Source organism: Protomyctophum bolini (genome assembly GCF_963924005.1).
Source record: "Protomyctophum bolini genome assembly, chromosome: 6".
Lineage (NCBI taxonomy): Eukaryota > Metazoa > Chordata > Actinopteri > Myctophiformes > Myctophidae > Protomyctophum > Protomyctophum bolini.
Genome location: NC_137867.1, coordinates 44,738,878 through 44,762,186, shown reverse-complemented (window position 1 = coordinate 44,762,186; position 23,309 = coordinate 44,738,878). Strand labels below are relative to the sequence as shown.

The window sequence follows — 23,309 nt, the reverse complement described above, 5'->3', positions numbered from 1 at the left end:
ACTATTCTGCTTTTATTCTGCTTGTTGTTTTTGTTTCTATTTCCTGCATGTGAAGCACTTTTCTCTGTGAGAAGTGCTATATAGTAGCATGTAACTTTGGGAAAGTGTCATAGTAGCTTGTTTACAACTGAAACGGACTTCCTGTGCACTAACTTCCTCTTCAAAATAAGAGCCACATGTAATGATTAGTCAACACTAGTTTTATTTCTAAGTCTACTTACAGGACATTAACATCACATTTGAGTTCCTTTTGAATGCCTGTCAGATTTCTCTACATAACGGTCTCAGCTGTTGGTGCGCAAATGCGCCTTGCATGCCTTTGATCTACGCGCAGAAAACATTTTTATGACGTATGCGCATCGGTTGTGTGCCCCCCTGATTATTAATAACATCTAAACATGTAACATGTAAACACAACATGAACATAGTACACTTATTATGCATATCGCATTCTCGCCGAGAAATATTTTCGAGTGAAAAAACCCCCCCAAATGGTTTAAACCACTTAAACCCCAGGGGTTCCAGGGGGGAGTTGGAACCTGAGACCTTGACCAGCCCCATTTACCCGCTGAGAGCTGTTCATGAGGTGGACAGCCGCTGCGCCCACCGGTGGGGGATTGGGGCTTTAAGAGGTTTTAATTAAGATTGAAGTGCCAACCCTAACGTGCGAAGGTTCGAGGACAGCCTTAGTGTATGTGTGTGAGTGTTATGTGTGCGTTTCTTTGACAGAGACAATACAAAGAAACGTGCGGCGAATCTCCACGGCACACAGATATACATAACTAATGACGACGACTCACTTTAACGCACAGTCAAATCTGCAGTGTCGATTAATCCCCTGGTTAAGTGTGCAAATGGAACCATTTGGTTCCATTTGTACAGTTAAATTAACAGTTAGACGAAACACTCAGGATTTCACAGTAGTAGCAACAGTGGCCCAATGGGCCATTTCTAATGGCTTGCATTTACTTTGCAAAGTGCTGAAGTCTGTTAAAACACTTTGATATATTGTGAGCCGGGCCGTGTAAATACGTGCGTACGCACAAGCACACACACACACGCGCACACACACACACACACACACACACACACACACACACACACACACACGCGCACACACCAATGCGCCCTCTGAAGTCTCACCTCGGCTCCACTTTAAGTGTCGATCTTAACTGGCGCGACGCGTTTAAAAAACATCGCTGTCACACTGCCGCTGATTAATGTATAACGTCTGCCTCGCACGGAAGTCTCAAGTGTCCCGTCCCGTCCCCCCAACGCCACCCCCCCCCCCCCCCCAACTGGGCCGCCTCGCCTGCCCATGGCGGGTGTGTGTGGTGCGGGTGTGTGTCGTGCGGTGTGTGTCGTGCAGTGTGCACTGTGTGCAGGGAGGTTGTGCATTCCTCCCTATACTACCTACCCCCGCGTCCGTCAAGGTTGTGGACGTGGCCATAACGGCGATGGCTAAGTGGCGTTAATTGAAAACGACGTCCCGCAATAACCGTTCCGCTTAATGGAGGCCATTTATCAACGCGGCGGCCATCAACTATAGCAGGAGTCACACAGAGAGAGAGAGAGAGAGAGAGAGAGAGAGAGAGAGAGGTGGGGGGGGGGAGGGAGAGAGAGAGAGAGAGAGAGAGAGAGAGTGAGAGAGAGGGGTGTGGGGGGAGAGGGAGAGAGAGGGGTGTGGGGGGAGAGGGAGAGAGAGAGAGAGAGAGAGAGAGAGAGAGAGGGTGTGGGGGGGAGAGGGAGAGAGGAGAGAGAGAGAGAGAGAGAGAGAGAGAGAGAGAGAGAGAGAGAGAGAGAGAGAGAGAGAGGGAGATATTTAAGCTGATATATTTGATTGATTGATTATATATTTTCGTGTCATGCACACCTTGTGCCCAACCCTCATGGGTTTATAAGACACCGTTTTCACAATTGCAATTACAGCATGTTTTTATATTACATAATCTATGCATATTTACAGCATGTTTACATTACATAATTCATTATATTACAACTCAGATTTATACAGAGTACTCTTCTTTCCCAAGCTTTGGCAAAACATATCTCCATTTTTACATAGTCATATAAATATATACTTTGGAGGGTAACATGGAGGGTAGATCTGTTACACCTTTGAATTTGAATCCTGAAAAGTAACAGTTAACCTATTTTGGGCGGGGACCCCTTTTGGTGTTTTAAACATCAAGTTATAATTTAGCTATTGAAAAATAGCAGACCTATACAAGCTCATAGCGCGCCATGCACTCATGAGCTTGTAGGTCTGCTATTTTTGAAAAAATCGTGAAAATGCGCACAAACCTTTGAATATATTCTTTCAGAGCGAAACGTTTTTTCACTCATATCTTTGCTTCTGAGGGGGTTCCTGCAGGAATAACATATTTTCAGGCCAATTACATTATAATTTTTGGGGTCCAGAATTAGAATACATTAAAAAAATATCGGCGTCAGGCCTAAATGGGTTAACCCGAACCCTTTTGGACATGAAGTTTCCATCCAACAGAGACCATTATGGTCTGAGAGAGAGAGAAGAGAGAGAGAGAGAGAGAGAGAGAGAGAGAGAGAGATACCTTGGAGATGAATCAGTCACACCTGCACACACAATCTCCACTGCAATTGACATTTTCAGCCCTTTGACTTCTGCCTCAAATTCGGAAATGCACTTACCGAGCCTTGTGTGTGCTGCATGCGCGGCAGCCGTGTGCCTGTGTGTGTGTGTGTGTGTGTGTGTGTGTGTGTGTGTGTGCACGCGTGAGCGCATGTGAGTGCCACGGATAATAACCGAAGGACTTAGACGAGACAACACTGAAGTAATTGTTTTTGGAGCCAATAATTAAAAGTCAGAGCTCAGCTTCAGCTGGTAAAAAAACCGAAAAACAGTAATCTTGCTGCAGTCATGGATGGAACTCAGACCTGCATTTCAACAGCCTTCACATTAAGACAATTACAAAAGTCAGCCAACTATCACTTCTAAGAATATATCAAAGGATTACAGGACTTCAGCAGGATTTGGTAAAAAACCTGTGCACACATTGTCATCCTCAATAGTACACTGGGCTTACTGTGACAGTGGCTTAGGTCTGCATGAGAACAGACACAGACTGGAACAATACAGCGAGGCGCGATATTATTATGTTTAATGTTTTACATTAAACAAAGAAAGAAAAAGAAGAAAGAATACTGAGAGAGAGAGAGAGAGAGATTGAGAACCTGCTTAATAACTAATTTCCTTTTCTTATAAGGATTTGCAGAATTCAAATTCATGTCAAACCCCTTGCATAGAAAAATTATGTGTGACACACACACACACACACACACACACACACACAGTCACACACACACACACACACACACACACACACACACACACACACACAGGGCTCGGACAGTGCGACTAGGTACTCGCATTTGCGACTAAAAATATCACCGTGCGAGTTGTAAAATTGAATTTGTAGCACAGGTGCGACTACCGGATTTGACCATTCAATCGTGATAAAGACAAGTCTCTGTCTACAGCAAGTGCACATTCTATAGTCGTGGTTCTATACCTACATTTATATTTCTGAACGGCGGTGTCGTTCGCCAAAAAGAGAAGAGCTACAAGCTAACAACGTGTCGACTCTGTCGAGGCTCAATGCGGTGTTCATTTGAAGATCTGTTCCCTTTGCTCCCACCGCCCCTCCCCTCCCTGTGTTGCTGCTCCGTGCTCTTCCTGTTACTGCTTGCTAAAGAAGTCAGAGCGAACTCAGCGGGATATCATTAGCATGATCGCACAGATTCAGAAGGAATTGCTTGGACCCCGACACGTTATTTGCAAAGTGTGTTTGTAATGTTCAAAGTTCAAACGTAACTTACTTTTAACCAAACGCGGGTGAAACAGCGTGCAGCCGTGCACGCACGCGTAGTGCGCACACACACACATGGAGTGGACGGATTGATGTTTATCAAAACAACCCTTGCTTAGCGTTTGCTTACAAAAGTGTGTGCCCAGCATAAATGATAATGCAAATGACCGAACTGCTGGATTACCGTATTAATATCAGTCAGTCAAAGCCAAGGAGAATGTTACAATACTAATTCACCATCGAGCAGCCTCTGCACTGTCTGAATGTCACACTAACATGATAGAACAGCAGGATAAAAACGGATAGCCTGTCTATCCATCCATGAGCAACTTATTATCTATCTAGCTCTGGTCCATAGCTCTAATGTGTTGCACGTATTAGAGGTATGGAACAGAGCTACTATCGATCTATCTACAAAGTATTAGCATAAAACAAATTGATTATATAGATTATATGAAAACAAACATAACAATGATATCATGATGAATATCACTATTTTGTGATAATTGCTGAAAAGATAGTGATATAATATTTTGACATTATTTTCCACCCCTACCTCATATCACTTTCATTAAAAGAATCACACCCATGTGAAGTGAGGGGCGCTCTTGTCATCATACATCATCAGATATCATCTCATACTGGCCAATCAGAATGCCTGTTGCCTGTGATTGGTTAGCTGATTTGCTCGTTTACATATGACATACATTTTCCCTTCAATGTCAATGGCGTTTAATTTATGTCATATTTAGCAGAATTTTGACGTAATTTCTCTGTTGATTGTCAATGGCTCATTTTGAGATGTGTGGGACAAAGGCTGTATATTGGAGGGGCTAGCGCCCCTTAAAAATACATCATTTTTCATGGTGCTCCTAAAATAATTTGTGTGCTACTAGATTTTTCAACTTAGGCGCACACGTGCTACTTGGAAAAATGCTAAGCGTCAAGCCCTGCACACACACACACACAGTCACACAGTCACACACAGTCACACACACACACACACACAGTCACACAGTCACACAGTCACACACACACACACACACACACACACACACCAACATTCTGCCTCTTACAGAAAAGCCATCCTAAGACTCAAAGCCAGTGCTGACTGTAAAAAGATAGCTTCCGTACAATGAATGTATTGTTTTATTTCCATGTGGGTGAGGTCTATCTATCTGCGCTCGCATTAACCGCCCCGTTCAGTCTGAGAGGAACGGGTGACAAAGAAGACCCTTATCCAGATATACCAAATGTACACTACAGTCCTTCATTCACTCCATGGCTCGTACACAGAAAAATCACACATGTGTGAACTGAGTGGTGCAATCCCCCCCCCCCCTCTCTCTCTCTCTCTCTCTCTCATTAGAGACACAGCACTACCCCTCTCTCTGTTTCTGGCGCCCCCTACTGGTATAAATAAGTCACATACTCGTGCTCATTTACACAGGTACACAGGTACCTACACACAGGTACACGGACAATGCTGGTTGTAGGAGTGGTTACACCACTCAAAAATACCGAGTGTTAAATAAACCAAATGGACCCCATTATACACTATACTATTGCGTCTGTTCAATGCTTGTCCTGATTTTGTGACCTTTGCGGGTCTCCATATTCTATAGAACCAGTATATAACCCTATAGAAACATATCTTATTTTATCATTAATTCACTGGAGAAGACATGCTTTCCTGCATGGTTTTAACCCATTTTGACCTGAGATCAGATTTAAAAAAATGTCTTCTACATCCTGACAGTTTTCTGAAAAAGCTATGTTTCTATGTCAGTCGTTCTTCGTCGTCGATTTTTCAAAAATAGCAGACCTACACGCTCGTAGCGCGCCACTAGATCTGCTATTTTTCAATAGCTAAAGCATAACATGATGCCAACACCAAAAGGGGTTAATTCACTGGAGAAAGCGTGCTTTCCTGCATGGTTTTAATTCAATGGGTTAACGCTAACTCTGCTAAAAGAAGCCGGGAGGGACATGTCTACTACACAGAGCACCTTGTTATGAACACGGAAAATATTATATTAGTGTGTGTTGTCAGTTGGAAAAATAAATACTTTCTGCCTCCATAATGAGAGTAACGACACCAGTCACGACTGAGTCTAATAGAACACTAGTGTGACTTACGGAAAAGGTAGCTGGATTAATTAACTGGCTATAAACTAATAGCCCCGGTCTTAAAATGTCTATTGAAATATTGACAACATTTCATACTGTAGTGTAGTGGCATAATTACTTTCCTTCTTCATCATTTTAAATGGGGCTATACGTCATTGTGGTACAATAGCAGATCTGCTGCAAAGAGGTTTAGGTATAAGGGAGGGAAAGAGCAGACCAAGTATACACAGCGTCAACGGTCAAGTTTAGTAAGTATGGAATGTTTAAATGTCTGAAAATACACATGAACGTGAATCCAAATAAATAAGGTAAACAAAACAAACACGGATGATAGTGCCGGCAATCAAGTCTATGAAGCTATATCTACTGTATGTACAGTATGAAGTCTGTGACTGTGACAAAGGTTGAATCAGTTTAATACAATATGTAGTGGATTCCCTGCTTCATCTCTCTTTCAGTTTAAAAACAACATGTAGTTGGAGTCTTCGGCACCACGCGCCAAAAAATAAATAAAGAAAACGCAAGAAAGAAACCTCTGCCATCTCCCATCCCATCAATCGCCAGCCGCTTTTGAAAAGCCACCACTTGTAGAGTATATTGTCCTCGCATTGTCCCACAGACCTTCCTCCACCTTCCTCCCTCGTCGAGGGAGGGGGGGGGGGGGGGGGGGGTTAACCCATACAGGACGGGAACTCTTTTGGTGTTTTAAGCATTATGTCATACTTTAGCTATTGAAAAATAGCAGATTTACAAGTTCGTATAGCGTGGCACTATTTTTGAGAAATCGTGAAAATGTGGCGCAAATCTTTGAATATATATATTCTTTCAGAGCGAACGTTTTTTTAACTCAAATCTTTGCTTCTGGTTGGGTCCCTGGAGGAACTATACATAAACAGATGGGGGTCGGCGGCCAATTACATATATGTTTTAGGGGGTCCTTGACATGAAATATTGAGCACCACTACTGACATAGAAACATAGGCATTTTCAGAAAAGTGTCATGATTTAGAAGACCTTTTTTAAAATGCCGACGTCAGGCCTAAACGGTTTAACCCATTCTGAACGGGAACCCATTTCGGTGTTCAGCATCATGCTGTGCTTTAGCTATTGAAAAATAGCAGATCTACAAGCTCATAGCGCGCCACCGAGTGGCGCGCTACGAGCTTGTAGGTCTGCTATTTTTAGAAAAATCTAAGAACGACTGACATTTTTAGAATCTGATCTCAGGTCAGAATGGGTTAATCAGACCAGTGTGTTGTCCAGTGGAAACCTCGTGTGAATCTGATCTCAGGTCAGAATGGGTTAATCAGACCCAGTGTGTGTCCAGTGGAAACCTCGTGTGAAGCTGATCTCGGGTCAGAATGGGCTGACAGCACGGCGAGCCGGGCAGCTTTAGTGGGATTACTTTGGCACAAACAAGGCTGCAACAAGAAGGGGCACTTTGGGTCAGAAGAGAAATTATTTTCCATAACCCATTCTGAACGGGAACCCATTTTGGTGTTAGCATCATGTTATGCTTTAGCTATTGAAAAATAGCAGATCTACAAGCTCATATCGCGCCACCGAGTGGCGCGATACGAGCTTGTAGGTCTGCTATTTTTGAAAAATCGAAGAACGACTGACATTTTTAGAATCTGATCTCAGGTCAGAATGGGTTAATCAGACCAGTGTGTGTCCAGTGGAAACCTCGTGTGAATCTGATCTCAGGTCAGAATGGGATAATGTCCTCGACATGGCTGGCTTTCTCCTTGTTATCAGACTGCGTGGAGCTTCAGCGTCAGTGTGGGAAATTGCGTTGCTAGGGAACAGCTTCGGTCCGAGTTTATTCCCCGTTAGCTTGGTGATTTTCACAGTGTGTGGGGGTTGTGGGGAACCACAACCCCCACAACCAAAACCCCCAAACTGTGCACACTTAAAACCCATTTAGGCCTGACGTCGAAAAAAAAAAAAAAAACGTTCGCTCTGAAAGAATATATACCTATTCAAAGATTTGTGCCGCATTTTTACGATTTTTCAAAAAAATACGTAAGAAAAGATACCTGACATACCTGACTAACTACCTAAGAAAAGATACCTGACATACCTGACTAACTACCTAAGAAAAGTGAGCGACACCCACAGCCACAACACTAGGGAGGGAGTGATAACAACAATCTCGAACCACCCACTTTCAAAACGAATATTGGTAAATTCTCCTTCTACAGCACCGCCACCCAAGCGTGGAATAACCATGACCCCCCTCCCTCAAAAAATGCATTTGCATCTTTTAAAAAACAGGCCCTGAAAACCACCTTTCAGCAGAAAATGAGGCAATTCTCCTGAATGCATGCGTTGGGATAAGGCGTGGAAATGGGTGGCAATTTTGCATTTCTTTCACCATATAGTAAATGCTGCATTCGTTCATGCATTCGTGGTCTGGAGAGGGCAGTTGTTTTACAGACGGGTTAAAAGGGCCTAAGGGTCTCAAAGCCCCCTTTTGACGTCCATGTGCACGCACCTACAAACAGATGCTTATTGGTCTGCGGGAAGCGCTCGGCAAACGCAGACATTGTAAAAGTAAAAACCCTCGGACAGAAAGTTTCAGCCTAGAGAAGAGAACATGTCCTCGGCAGGACAAAGCTGTTGAAGTATCTAGGTCCAGGAGAGAGAGATAGAGAGAGAGAGAGAGAGAGAGAGAGAGAGAAAGAGAGAAGAGAGAGAGAGAGAGAGAGAGAGAGAGAGAGAGAGAGAGAGAGAGAGAGAGAGAGAGAGAGAGAGAGAGAGAGAGAGAGAGAGAGAGAGAGAGAGCGTGTGGGGCATGTCTAGTAGTGTGTGTGCATGACCACACGTACAGTATGTATGCACTTGCACTTATGCCAGTGAATGTGTGAGTAATGTGCACGCGCGTGCGTTCGTGCGTGCGTGCATTCCGTACCTCTCTCCCGTGGACGTGGCCTTCCTCTGACACAGCACCGCCAGAGAGCTGCTCCCCGGCACCATTTCCTGTTTGATCTCCCACGCAACCAGGTTGCTGGGTTTCACCGACAGGAAGTTGAGGCCCGCCTGGAACCACGCCCTGCACACGGGGGGGGAGAGAGAGAGAGAGAGAGAGAGAGAGAGAGAGAGAGAGAGTCCATTTTATTTATAAAGCACATTTAAAAACAACAGCCGTTGACCCAAAGTGCTTTACAGAACAAATATCCGTAGTGCATATAGTAAGAAAAAAACAATAGCAATAGTACAAACATACCAACAATAATGGAACAAGCTATGTCAAAGGCCAGACTTAAAAGATCTCAAGGGTGGCGCTAGCTTTATTGTGAAAAGGAAGGCCTTTCCATAGTGTCGCCAGAAAAAGCCAGATAACCTTCTGTTTTTTGTTTTCTTTAATATTTTTTATCCCACGATTTTGTAACCCATTTTTCACCCCTGTGTCAATTATCTAATGTGATCCTGGGCTCTACACATCCTCCGCCAACCTAGTCCCCATATATGGGGGACAAGGGGAGACCAACCTAGTCCCCATATATGGGGGACAAGGGGAGACCAACCTAATCCCCATATATGGGGGACAAGGGGAGAGCAACGGACTTGAACTCATGCTTCCTTCATGCCTGAGTGTCCAAGTTGCTCCTTTACACCTGACAGGGGGGAGTTTCCCTGGTTGGACGTAGCGCGTGGAAGGAACATGTTATTCCAACCAGTTCCTTTCCCCTCCATCAGGCGCCCCGGCTGGCCAGGGGGAGGCAGTTTAGAGACCAGGATTACTGCATGTTTTTTGTGAGGGTATCTACCCTAGGGGGACACGGGGAGAACATGCAAACATTCTCAGATCACCTTTTGTTTTAAGGTTTGACGAGGGAACTGCAAACAGTTTGAGAGTGGAGGATCTGAGAGCTCTATAGTTCCACCGAGTGGCGCGCTACGAGCTTGTAGGTCTGCTATTTTTGAAAAATCGAAGAACGACTGACATTTTTAGAATCTGATCTCAGGTCAGAATGGGTTATAATCAGACCAGTGTGTGTCCAGTGGAAACCTCGTATGAATCTGATCTCAGGTCAGAATGGGTTAAGAAAACAAAGAGCAGGGTTTCGAATTGGATACAGAATGTTACAGGTAGCCAGTGCAGTGTTGCCTGCAGTGCAGGAGTGATGCGTTCACGTTTCTTGGTTCCTGTAATGAGTCTATACAGTAGCTGTGGCATTTTGAACTCTCTGTAATGGCGGACTGGGGCAGCCCCAGACAGTAGTCCAAACGGGAGGTGATGAATGCATGGGTTACTGTAACTAAGTCTGCGTGAAATGGGTTTTAATTTGGCGATGGTTCTAAGCTGGTATAAAAAGAACTTTAGAACATTGCTAATTTGTTTGTTAAAAGTTTGCCCTGAGTCGAAAAAGAGTCAAAGACTCCTAGGTTTCCTACTGTGAAACTTACTTACTTCTTTCTTACTATTTTTACTATATATATATATATATATATATATATATATTTTTTTTTTAATAGTTCTCCTAGCCAATCTGCATTGACACCTTGTATAAGTCCAGTATAAGTAAAAGACGAGTCATTTTACACTTGTTTGCATGCTGAAAATAGCAGATCTACAAGCTCACAACACGTCGCAGCGTGATGCGTTGTGAGCAAGTGTAAAATCAGTCATTATGACTGCAAAAAACTGGACTAACACTAAAACATTACTAACACTAGACTAAACTGGACTAACACTAAAACATTACTAACACTAGACTAAACTAGACTAACACTAAAACATTACTAACACTAGACTAAACTACACTAAAACTAAAACATTACTAACACTAGACTAAACTAGACTAACACTAAAACATTACTAACACTAGACTAAACTACACTAAAACTAAAACATTACTAACACTAGACTAAACTAGACTAACACTAAAACATTACTAACACTAGACTAAACTACACTAAAACTAAAACATTACTAACACTAGACTAAACTAGACTAACACTAAAACATTACTAACACTAGACTAAACTACACTAAAACTAAAACATTACTAACACTAGACTAAACTAGACTAACACTAAAACATTACTAACACTAGACTAAACTACACTAAAACTAAAACATTACTAACACTAGACTAAACTACACTAAAACAAACATTACTAACACTAGACTAAACTACACTAAAACTAAAACATTACTAACACTAGACTAAACTACACTAAAACTAAAACATTACAGGTAACTAAAATGTGACTAAAACTAAATGAAAACTATTCAAAAGACTAACTAAAATCAAAGTAAAAAACAACGCTACGCTGCTCTCTCCACTAATCATTCCCTTCTCCTCTCTCCTGCAGGTACACTCTGTCTCTTGGTATATTTACTCTGTCTCTTGGTATATTTACTCTGTCTCTTGGTATATTTACTCTGTCTCTTGGTATATTTACTCTGTCTCTTGGTATATTTACTCTGTCTCTTGGTATACGAGTGGATGTTTTTCCCACATATATTTTCTTCTCCTCTCTTCCAGGTTGTCTAATCCTTCCCAGAGTGCTTTGCGTTATGTATCACCTTGACAAAACACCCCCCCCCCCCCCCCCCCCCACACACACACACACACACACACAGACACACGCACGCACGCACAAACGCATGCCCATTCACATACGCGCAAATGTGTGCAACTTACTCCTGCATGTATACAGTAGCAGAAACACTACCCACACGCACACCCACGGACACATGGGAAGTATACACATACACACGCCTATGCAGAAATACATTCACATAAACACAAAGACACATACGTATACAGTATATAGACGCACTCGCACACGTGCACACACACACACACACACACACACACACACACACACACACACACGCGCCTATGCAGGAATACACAGATATACACGCAATACACAATATGGACAGACAAGTCACACATGCACACACACACACTAGCACTCACGGCATCCCTGTTTACGGCATCACTTATTAACTGTGTTTGCCAAACACACAGAGTACACAAACCAACCTGTGCTCCTCAGGTGTACATGAACGTTTGTGATGTTTGGACAAAATATGTAGGAGCGATATAAACATGTTTTAATTTACTGATGAAGGCCATTCTGGAGCAGAGGTTTGGAAATGGAGTGTGTGTGTGTGCTCATGCAGTTTGGTGTCTCTCTCTCTCTCTCTCTTTCTCTCGCCAGAGAATGTTAACAAAATGTGTCATGCTGGTCCCTTGCCATGTTCTCTCGGCCTATATACTGTGTGTGTGTGTGTGTGTGTGTGTGTGTGTGTGTGTGCGCGCTACACTGTAAACTAATGGCGTTGTGCGTCAAACAGAGGACCCCTCCTGTGAGGACTTGAAAACCCACTCTGCTGGACTCTCTGGACTGAACACACACTACACGTTTGGCAAACACTTGAGAGGAAAGACAAGAAAAAACACTCCCTTATCACACACCACTATGAAGAGAGAGAGAGGGGGGGGGGGGCGTCTTTAAAAAGCTGTAAAATATATCGTTTGACCACCCCCCCCCCCTCTCTCTCCCTCTCTCTCTCTCATAAGGGAACCACCGTTGATGGAAGGATAATGCTTTGATCTCACAGAGATGTGGGGCGGCGAAACGCCTCGCATGGCGGCCCATTGTGAGCGCGTACAGTTCCTTTGGCCACGGGACGCTATCCCCTGACAGAGTCTTATTGATTTAGGCATTGTTGTACCAAAAACAACAACAGCATGCAAAGAGAATAGAAAGTCCTGGCAGAATTGGACTAGAACTATGGCGTCGACTGCCTTTCTTCATTTTTAACCCATTCTGACCTGAGATCAGATTCATACGAGGTTTCCACTGGGACACACACTGGTCTGATTAACCCATTCTGACCCGAGATCAGATTCTAAAAAATGTCAGTCGTTCTTCGATTTTTCAAAAATAGCAGACCTACAAGCTCATAGCGCGCCACTCGGTGGCGCGCTATGAGCTTGTAGATCTGCTATTTTTCAATAGCAGAAGCATAACATGATGCTAACACCAAAAGGGGTTCCCGTTCAGAATGGGTTAAATGACCATGTAAAAATGGAGATATGTTTTGCCAAAGGGACTTTCGTTGTAGCAGATTTGATCTGTTCCAAGCTTGGGAAAGAAGGCAGAGTACTCTGTGTGAATCCGAGTTGTAGTATAATGAATTATGTAATGTAAACATGCTGTAAAAAGCATTAATTATGTAATATAAAACATGCTGTAATTGCAATTGTGAAACGGTGTCTTATAAACACACTGGGTTTATAAGGGCACAAGGTGTGCATGACACGAAAATGAATAAACAATCAATCAATCTTCACGGATTAGCAGGAACACAATTCCCCATGAGTGAAGCCGTTCTCAGTTTAATGAATAAGGAAGACGTGCACACTAGAGACTGACATTTTGTCGGGATTCCCGCGGGATGGGATTAATATTTTGTATTAATCCCGTGATGGGGACGGGACGGGAATGAGAGTCAACAGGAGCGGGAATGACATCTACCTCTGGTCGGTCGCGCTGCCGGCCAAAAGAACAGAAGCACCCATTGTTGTTGTAGTCGTCTCTCAGTGAGACAACATTCTTTTGACTTGCTGACGCAAGTTAGTCAAATGACTAACTAAAAAAAAGCAGGAGCGGGATGAGTAATTTCGAGTGGGAGCGTGACGGGATCAGGAGTAATTCTACAGGAGTGGGACAGGATGGGATTTATTTTTTTAAACTCTGGCCCAGGAATGGGACAGGACAGGATTTTTTTCTGCGGGAGTGGGACAGGACAGGAGTGAAAATCTCCTCCTGTGTCAGTCTCTAGTGCACACTATAGAGGTGGATTTGAAATGTATTATGAAGCCAGCGGCCACACTGAGGGATGAGAACCTTCTATGGAACCATACAGTATATGAAGCCAGCGTCCACACAGAGGGACGAGAACCTTCTATTGAACCATATGAAGCCAGCGGCCACACAGAGGGACGAGAACCTTCTATTGAACCATATGAAGCCAGCGGCCACACAGAGGGACGAGAACCTTCTATGGAACCATACAGTATATGAAGCCAGCGGCCACACTGAGGGATGAGAACCTTCTATGGAACCATGCAGTATATGAAGCCAGCGGCCACACCGAGGGATGAGAACCTTCTATCGAACCGTACAGTATAGGACTGCCTGTTACAACGAGTGCATCTGATCTGATGCTATAAAGGGCTTCAGTTTAATTCCACTCATGTTGGTATTGAAGGAATATGATGAAGATAGAGCAGTCGGGGGAGAGAGAGAGAGAGAGAGAGAGAGAGAGAGAGAGAGAGAGAGAGAGAGAGAGAGAGAGAGATTATGTGTGTGCTCGCTTTGTAGTTTGTTCCTACTGTATAGTGCTTCCTGTCTGCCCCAGTTCCACTGTAACCAAACTCTAGGCATATGTGAATACAATTATTTAACGAGAACACCTTGTTGGAGGCGGTCTCTCCATACACGTCCACAGGCCTCTTATGGCCGAGCGGTGGAGGCCCCCCCCCCCTACACACACACACACACACACACACACACACACACACACACACACACACACACTGGTGGTGACGCAAGGTTAGCTGAGCGGTAGACTCACTATTTGGTCTCTCTCACACAAGTTGGAATCCCTTGCAGATCTCAGCGTTAAGCTTAAGGATGGACTCAGGAGAGCAGCAGGAGCAGCAAAGCTTCTATAGCCCCATACACACTGCTAGTGGGGCTCTTAACCCATTCAGGACGGGAACGCATCGGTGTCGCTTTAACATTTAACATTTTGAAAGCAGCTCTACAAGCTCATAGCGCACCACCGGGCGCCACTCTACAAACGTGTAGATTTTTGAAAAATTGTGAAAGTGTGGCGCAAATCTGTGAAGGTATATATGCTTTCACAGCGAATGTCTATTACTCTAATCTTTGCTTCTGGTATACAACATATGTTCAGGCAGCCGAATACACAATGATGGGGCTCCTTGACATGAAAAGGCAAAGAGATCATTTTGAATTACCCTATTGTCGCACGTCCAAATATCAATCTTTCATCAAATTTAGAGGCCCTCATCTATGGAACTCCCTAGATGCCTCACTTAAATCCTCATTATCCTTACCAATATTCAAAAAACATCTTAAGAAATATCTTATTTTTTCGTCTCTGTAGATTTCATGTTTTACTTTGATGTGTTATATTTTCTTTTGTGTATTTGTTGTTGTATTGTTTATTTCTGTTTTCTGTGCAGTCTGTGTTTTTATTTTCTTTACTGCACAGCTGCCCCCCTTTGACAACTTCTAGATTTACGTACTGTTCTTAATGAACTTTTAATCTTTTAAACCAATAACCACTTCCTTTAGGAAAGGATTCCATATAAGCCGATAGGCTTCTTCCTTTCCTTGCATTATATTTTTGTTTCTTTTATATGTTATTGTCATTTATTTGTATTATATGCTAAATAAACAAACCAAACCAAACCAAACCAAACTATAGTTTGAGAACCCACTGATGTAGAAACAATAGGTTTTTTCAGAAGAATGTCAGGATTTAGAAGACATTTAGTAGAATCTGGCCTCAGTCCTGAGTGTGTTAATACTCTGGTATATTTCCTCTAGTGGTAAAACATGGGGCTGGTTTAGTTGGTGGACGAAGCAGCAAAGTACATTCACTGTGTAGCCTACAGTAGTAACTGTACTTTACTGGAGTATTGGTATGTTTGCATACTTTTGACTTTCCACTACAGGCCTACACACGATTATATCAGAGAATGTTCTCTCGGCATATATACTGTATTTGTGTGTGTGTGTGTGTGTGTGTGTGTGTGTGTGTGTGTGTGTGGGTCTGTGTGCTATTAGTCAACAAACAACATGTATCTTGGCGGGCCTTGATGGCTGTGCTGTGATCTATTGAAGATTCTGACCTTCAAAGTACATAATTTTTGTTTTGATTGTATTGCTGTATTGTTGTATTGTTCTTTCTGCTTTGGCAATGTAAACGTATGTTTTCTCATGCCAATAAAGCCCTTTGAATTGAATTGAATTGAATTGTGTGCACGCTACACTGTAAACTAATGGCGTTGTGCGTCAAACAGAGGACCCCTCCTGTGAGGACTTGAAAACCCACTCTGCTGCACACTACACATTTGGCAAACACTTGAGAGGAAAGCAAAGTACATTCACTGTAGCCTAGAAACTGTATACTTTACTGGAATATTGGTGTTTTTGGATACTTTTGACTTTCCCCTACAGGCCTATATACACTATTATATCAGAGACAAATGTACGTTTGACTACATTTGCAGGAAGGAACATATGAATTAATGATGTTAAATCAATTCAAATCGATTTGTTTCCGATGTTAACTGTTGCACCTCTAGACACGCACACGCATCTTTTTCTCTGACCCTCCGCCAGGGGAGGTGGTTCTTTTTCTCTGACCCTCCGCCAGGGGAGGTGGTTCTTTTTCTCTGACCCTCCGCCAGGGGAGGCGGTTCGAGGTATAGTTTCGTACTTCGGCACGTAAATCACATTTCAACCCTGAGACAGTTTTATTTCATTTTTTAATTTATTTTATTAACCCATTTTGGGCGGGAACCCCTTTTGGTGTTTTGGCATTATGCTATGCTCTAGCTATTGAAAAATAGCAGATCTACAAACTCATAGCGCGCCACCGAGTGGCGCGCTACGAGCTTGTAGGTCTGCTATTTTTTTTAACGAAATGACATAGTTTTTTCAGAAAACTGTCAGGATGTAGAAGACATGTTTTAGAATCTGATCTCAGGTCAGAATGGGTTAAGTTAAACCCTGCTGGGCTTACACAAGGTACATAAAGGTCCTTCTTTATCAAGGTTGTGACGCGTCCTTCTGGAGTAAATACTGCTCGAGCGTTGCACACCTATTTGTGCTGCTGCTGGGAAATGCAAGGTGAGTGCGCGTCTGCGTGTGCGCGTGTATTTGTCAGTAAATCAGGGCAGTGCTGGTGATAACTCCGCACACCGTGTTACCTTGAAGCGCATCTGGTCATAGAAGAACAGATTTACAATGGGGACGGAGAGACGGACAACGGACAGTACAGTCAGTACGACAGACAGACAGACAGACAGACAGACAGACAGACAGACAGACAGACAGACAGAGATTTGGTGACTAAAACCATGAAGAAAAGTGTTTGTCGACAAACATTTTCACTCACGAAAACTCATGAACAAGTCAAAATCACACCCGTGTGAACTGAGTGGTGCAATCCCCCCCCCCCCTCTCTCTCTCTCTCTCTCAGTAGCAGGCAACAGTGCAGCACTATCTCTCTATCTCTCTCTGTTTCTGTGAAAGCAGAGGGAAAGACGTGTGATAGGAGGAAGGGAACACAGAGGCGACAGACAGCAGAGAGCTAAAGGACAATGTGGAACTGAAAAGAGATAAATGAGTAAATGTGAGAAAAAACAATCATGACGCAACGCGACAGATCAACGGGAACATGTGGGTGAAGGAGTTCACATCCGAGTCACTTTACACGTTACTCTCTCTCTCTCGTCTCTCTCTCTCTCTCTCTCTCTCTCTCTCTCTAAACACGTGAGCATTGATCACGCCTCCAGTTAGGGAATAAGACCTTGTACTTAAGACACGCAAAATACAACCCCATCTCTCTGTCTCTGTTTCTGGCACAACAGCGCCACTTTTGCCCCTAGTGGTACTCATAGTCACATACATAGTCACACACATAGTCACATAGGTTAACACGGACATTGCTGTTCCTTGGAGTGGTTGCACCACTCAAAAAACAAACTGCGATCTACAACATATGCTCTGTCCATAGTGCTGAAATCTACTGCTATCTACTGTATAACATAACCTCTGTCCATGGTGCTGAAACCTACTGCTATCTACTGTATAACATAATGCTCTGTCCATGGTGCTGAAACCTACTGCTATCTACTGTATAACATAACCTCTGTCCATGGTGCTGAAACCTACTGCTATCTACTGTATAACATAACCTCTGTCCATGGTGCTGAAACCTACTGCTATCTACTGTATAACATAACCTCTGTCCATGGTGCTGAAACCTACTGCTATCTACTGTATAACATAACCTCTGTCCATGGTGCTGAAACCTACTGCTATCTACTGTATAACATAACCTCTGTCCATGGTGCTGAAACCTACTGCTATCTACTGTATAACATAACCTCTGTCCATGGTGCTGAAACCTACTGCTATCTACTGTATAACATAATGCTCTGTCCATGGTGCTGAAACCTACTGCTATCTACTGTATAACATAACCTCTGTCCATGGTGCTGAAACCTACTGCTATCTACTGTATAACATAACCTCTGTCCATGGTGCTGAAACCTACTGTTATCTACTGTATAACATAACCTCTGTCCATGGTGCTGAAACCTACTGCTATCTACTGTATAACATAACCTCTGTCCATGGTGCTGAAACCTACTGCTATCTACTGTATAACATAACCTCTGTCCGTGGTGCTGAAACCTACTGCTATCTACTGTATAACATAATGCTCTGTCCATGGTGCTGAAACCTACTGCTATCTACTGTATAACATAACCTCTGTCCATGGTGCTGAAACCTACTGCTATCTACTGTATAACATAATGCTCTGTCCATGGTGCTGAAACCTACTGCTATCTACTGTATAACATAACCTCTGTCCATGGTGCTGAAACCTACTGCTATCTACTGTATAACATAACCTCTGTCCATGGTGCTGAAACCTACTGCTATCTACTGTATAACATAACCTCTGTCCGTGGTGCTGAAACCTACTGCTATCTACTGTATAACATAACCTCTGTCCGTGGTGCTGAAACCTACTGCTATCTACTGTATAACATAACCTCTGTCCGTGGTGCTGAAACCTACTGCTATATACTGTATAACATAACCTCTGTCCATGGTGCTGAAACCTACTGCTATCTACTGTATAACATAACCTCTGTCCATGGTGCTGAAACCTACTGCTATCTACTGTATAACATAACCTCTGTCCATGGTGCTGAAACCTACTGCTATCTACTGTATAACATAATGCTCTGTCCATGGTGCTGAAACCTACTGCTATCTACTGTATAACATAACCTCTGTCCATGGTGCTGAAACCTACTGCTATCTACTGTATAACATAACCTCTGTCCATGGTGCTGAAACCTACTGCTATCTACTGTATAACATAACCTCTGTCCATGGTGCTGAAACCTACTGCTATCTACTGTATAACATAACCTCTGTCCATGGTGCTGAAACCTACTGCTATCTACTGTATAACATAACCTCTGTCCATGGTGCTGAAACCTACTGCTATCTACTGTATAACATAACCTCTGTCCATGGTGCTGAAACCTGCTGCTATCTACTGTATAACATAACCTCTGTCCATGGTGCTGAAACCTACTGCTATCTACTGTATAACATAACCTCTGTCCGTGGTGCTGAAACCTACTGCTATCTACTGTATAACATACTGTCCATGGTGCTGAAACCTACTGCTATCTACTGTATAACATAACCTCTGTCCATGGTGCTGAAACCTACTGCTATCTACTGTATAACATAACCTCTGTCCATGGTGCTGAAACCTACTGCTATCTACTGTATAACATAACCTCTGTCCATGGTGCTGAAACCTACTGCTATCTACTGTATAACATAACCTCTGTCCGTGGTACGGCAAGGCACATTTCAACAACAAGGCAAAATGTGCTTTGCACAGAACATCAAGCAAAGGAAACACAATTAGCCTATAAAACACAAATAATTAGATACAGTGCAGAAGAGAAAGGAAAAAAAGGGACGAAGGGAAGAAGAGTACCTAAATGAAAGGCAGCGGCAAACAGGAAGGTCTTTAGTGTTTTAAAAGAAGCAGAACCTGCCGTTTTCTGGGAAGTTTGTTCCAGACATGAGGTGCATTTTAAACGGCAGACCTTTCCCAGATGACCTGAGAGACACGCGGATGTTTCGTGATATCGTACAAGATTAGAAATGTACTTTGGCCCTAAAAAATCTAAAGCATTATTGGCCCAACAGTGGTATTTTTTTAACTCAATACTTTGGCACACAGGGATGCCAGCGTAAGGACTTGAGAACTGGAGTGATATGTTCTTTGGTATCAATAAGGTCTCGAGCAGCAGCGTTTAGTCATATTTAACCCATTTTGGGCGGAACCCCTTTTGGTGTTAGCATTATGTTGTAATTTAGCTATTGAAAAAAGCAGACTTACAAGCTCATAGCGCGCCACCGAGTGGCGCGCTACGAGCTTGTAGGTCTGCTATTTTTGAAAAATCGAAGAGCGACCGACATAGAAACATAGCTTTGTCAGAAAACTGTCAGGATTCAGAAGACATCTGATCTCAGGTCAAAATGGGTTAAAGACACCGCATCGGGACCATTTTTTGGGGACCCGTGAGTAGCGATAAGTTACGGCCGTCAAGTCTACTGAAGACGAATGCACGGACATGGTTGCTGAAACCTGCCAGAGCTGAAACACAGAGTGTTCCCGGTGCCTTTATCCGTCATGTCCCACACGACAGACAGACAGGAGTTCAAACCGCTGTCGTTTTAAAACGCACAGCAGAAACTGATGTGTGACGCGACCGAGAGCGGAGAAACGCGTCACCATACGGAGGTCCTGTGAACCTTCTCAGCGTCGGCTGCCTTTAAACGAATCCCATCTGCGTCCGTTCTTTCACAGGTTCAGCTAACTGCTTAACCCATTCAGACCCGAGGACACAGCAGTGTCGCCTTAGAGCTTTTAACTTTAGAAAAACGTTTGTGTTTCACAGCGAATGTTTTTAACTCAAATATTTGCTTCTGTTGGATCCCTGGAACAACATTTTTTTTCAGATGGGGGTCTGCCGCCAAATAATTAATTATGTGGGTCCTTGACATGAAAAAGTTTGAGCACAGAAAAACTGTTAGGATTTGGAAGACATTTTGTAGAATCAGGTCTTAATGGGATAAAAACAGATATACAAGTATTCTTCTCACACAACAACAGAGCACGCCACACACTGAGGCCATATGTTACATGTCTGGAAAACGTCACCGCGTGGTGTACAAAGCCAGATGTTTCAGAGATTATTTTTTTAACCCATTCTGACCTGAGATCAGATTCATACGAGGTTTCCACTGGACACACACTGGTCTGATGAACCCATTCTGACCTGAGATCAGATTCTAAAAATGTCAGTCGTTCTTCGAATTTTTCAAAAATAGCAGACCTACAAGCTCGTATCGCGCCACTCGGTGGCGCGATATGAGCTTGTAGATCTGCTATTTTTCAATAGGTAAAGCATAACATGATGCTAACACCAAAATGGGTGCCCGGTCAGAATGGGTTAAGAGTAGACATATTGTTTGCTAGAAGTTGTTATACAAACAGATGTTTCTTTTTTTAAGGGGGGAATACACTCTGTAGGCAGCATGCAGGGTTGTAGAAGATTTGAGTTAAGGGTTGCTGTTCGACAGACAGTTGGCCGCCTTACTGTGTACGGGAATACAAGGACAATTGGAAGTGAAGGTAATCAAGTTCTGAGTTGCAGATGACCAAAAAAACAACTTTCTGTCATAGAGAAGACAATGGAGATTGGCTAACATTATAGTACTGCCATGACATGACACGCACGCACACGCACACATGCATGCACACACACACACACACACACACACACACACACACACACACACACACACACACACTTCCGTTTTCTGGCAACTCGCCTCATTATTACACCATAGTGGATGTGCAATATAAAGTTATATAAGTAGGGAGCCAGCTGCTGAGAAAGTTGTGTGTGTGTGTGTGTGTGTGTGTGTGTGTGTGTGTGTGTGTGTCTGTCTGTGTCTGTCCGCGTGACTGCATGCTTCCAGGCGTGTGTGTGCACTGTGCACGTTACATTATGCATGCATGAGTGAGTAAAACGCCATGAGTTCCAGTCTGTTCAAACCTAGTCCACTGTCAGTGTCCATGTGCTTCATGAATGGATTTCCATCCATCCATTCATTCATTCATTCATTCATTCATTCATCCATGTATTGTTTCAGCAGTGTAGTGGCTATAGCTACTTACAGTAGAACCCTCCCCCCTGGTGAACCGTTATAAACTGCTAGGTCATCGGCCAATTATTTGCACATAACCTGTTTTTGCCTCGACATGACAGAAGATTTGAGAACACGACTGTTGTACTTTTACTTTTACGTAACATTTGTAATAGAGTGCAGACCTTATTTGTTTTACCATTGAGCAAATAGAAGCTGCCTGCTTCCTCTGGAAATAAATTTAATCTACTGTAGGTAGGTCAAAATCTGTGACCTTTGACTACATTTTTGAAAACAATAGAAAATCTGTGGTCTGGGGTTTTCTGGCTCAAACAAGAGCTCTTATTTGCCTGTGGACTGTGAGGTAAGAGTCCACAAATCCCACGTCACAATTTGCATAAGAAGATGTCATGTCACTGTTGAGGGATTTTGCCTGTTTTCATTGCAGCCCAAAGAACTTCAGAAAGCACAGAGAAAAACCCAGATCACAGAGAATCCACTGAATGTTCAGACAAGAAAAACGAAAAAAAATAATAAATGAAAATGAATGTAATGAAACCTTTACAGATTGGAAAAAAAATCACATATTATTCATTAAAAAAAAAAGAGTTACGCAGTGCCGCTTTGATACTTTCTTCCAAGTCTTAACAATAACATCCAAAACGAGTACAGTACTCGGGTGTCTTAAGGCAGTTGTTTTATTTATAAATATATGGAGCCGTAAGCACGCTATACTGAAACAATCGGCCACAAAGAAAACACACGCCGTCTTTGCGACACACTGACGACAACGCAGTTACACTACGTTGGGTTTTCTCAGAAGAATGATAATAATACGAAAAAATCCTTCACAGTTGGAATCCAACCACCCACGCATTCTCCCACCGCACGCGGGATTAGCATGCCGTGTTTGTCCGCAAACACAGACACAGACAATGGCGCCGGGTTGCGTCGGTCTGAGCCACTCCCCCTGGGCTTCTCTAAGACAGATTAGCTGTTCGGTGAACGGCTGAACACTGACGCAAACATGGCTCTTATGAGGCAGCCTGGGAACGCAGATGACGACCGACGTCACTCGCTCAGCCTGAAAAGAGGGGTCTATTTTTTGTCATATCTCCGCACCATAATGTCCATGAAGAGTAACTACAGTTATATTTGCCAGGGATTCTCAAGTGTAATGAAATTCCAGCCAAGACTCAAGATCCGACAACACAACACTAACCACTTTGAATACGTCTTTGTATGACAAAAAGAAAACCACGTAGCTCACAACAAAGA

At 43.2% G+C, this 23,309-nt stretch overlaps 1 protein-coding gene across 1 annotated transcript in view; it reads right to left on the bottom strand.

Annotated features, from left to right (window-relative positions):
• LOC308317043 (transmembrane protein 132D-like) overlaps positions 1-23,309 on the bottom strand; it is a gene marked incomplete at its 3' end in the record, with an annotated part of 187,856 nt that overhangs the window by 17,484 nt on the left and 147,063 nt on the right. The window contains exon 6 of the mRNA XM_080765833.1: positions 8,893-9,033. Coding sequence (XP_080621959.1) covers positions 8,893-9,033 — 141 coding nt within the window. The remainder of the gene's footprint in view (positions 1-8,892; positions 9,034-23,309) is intronic.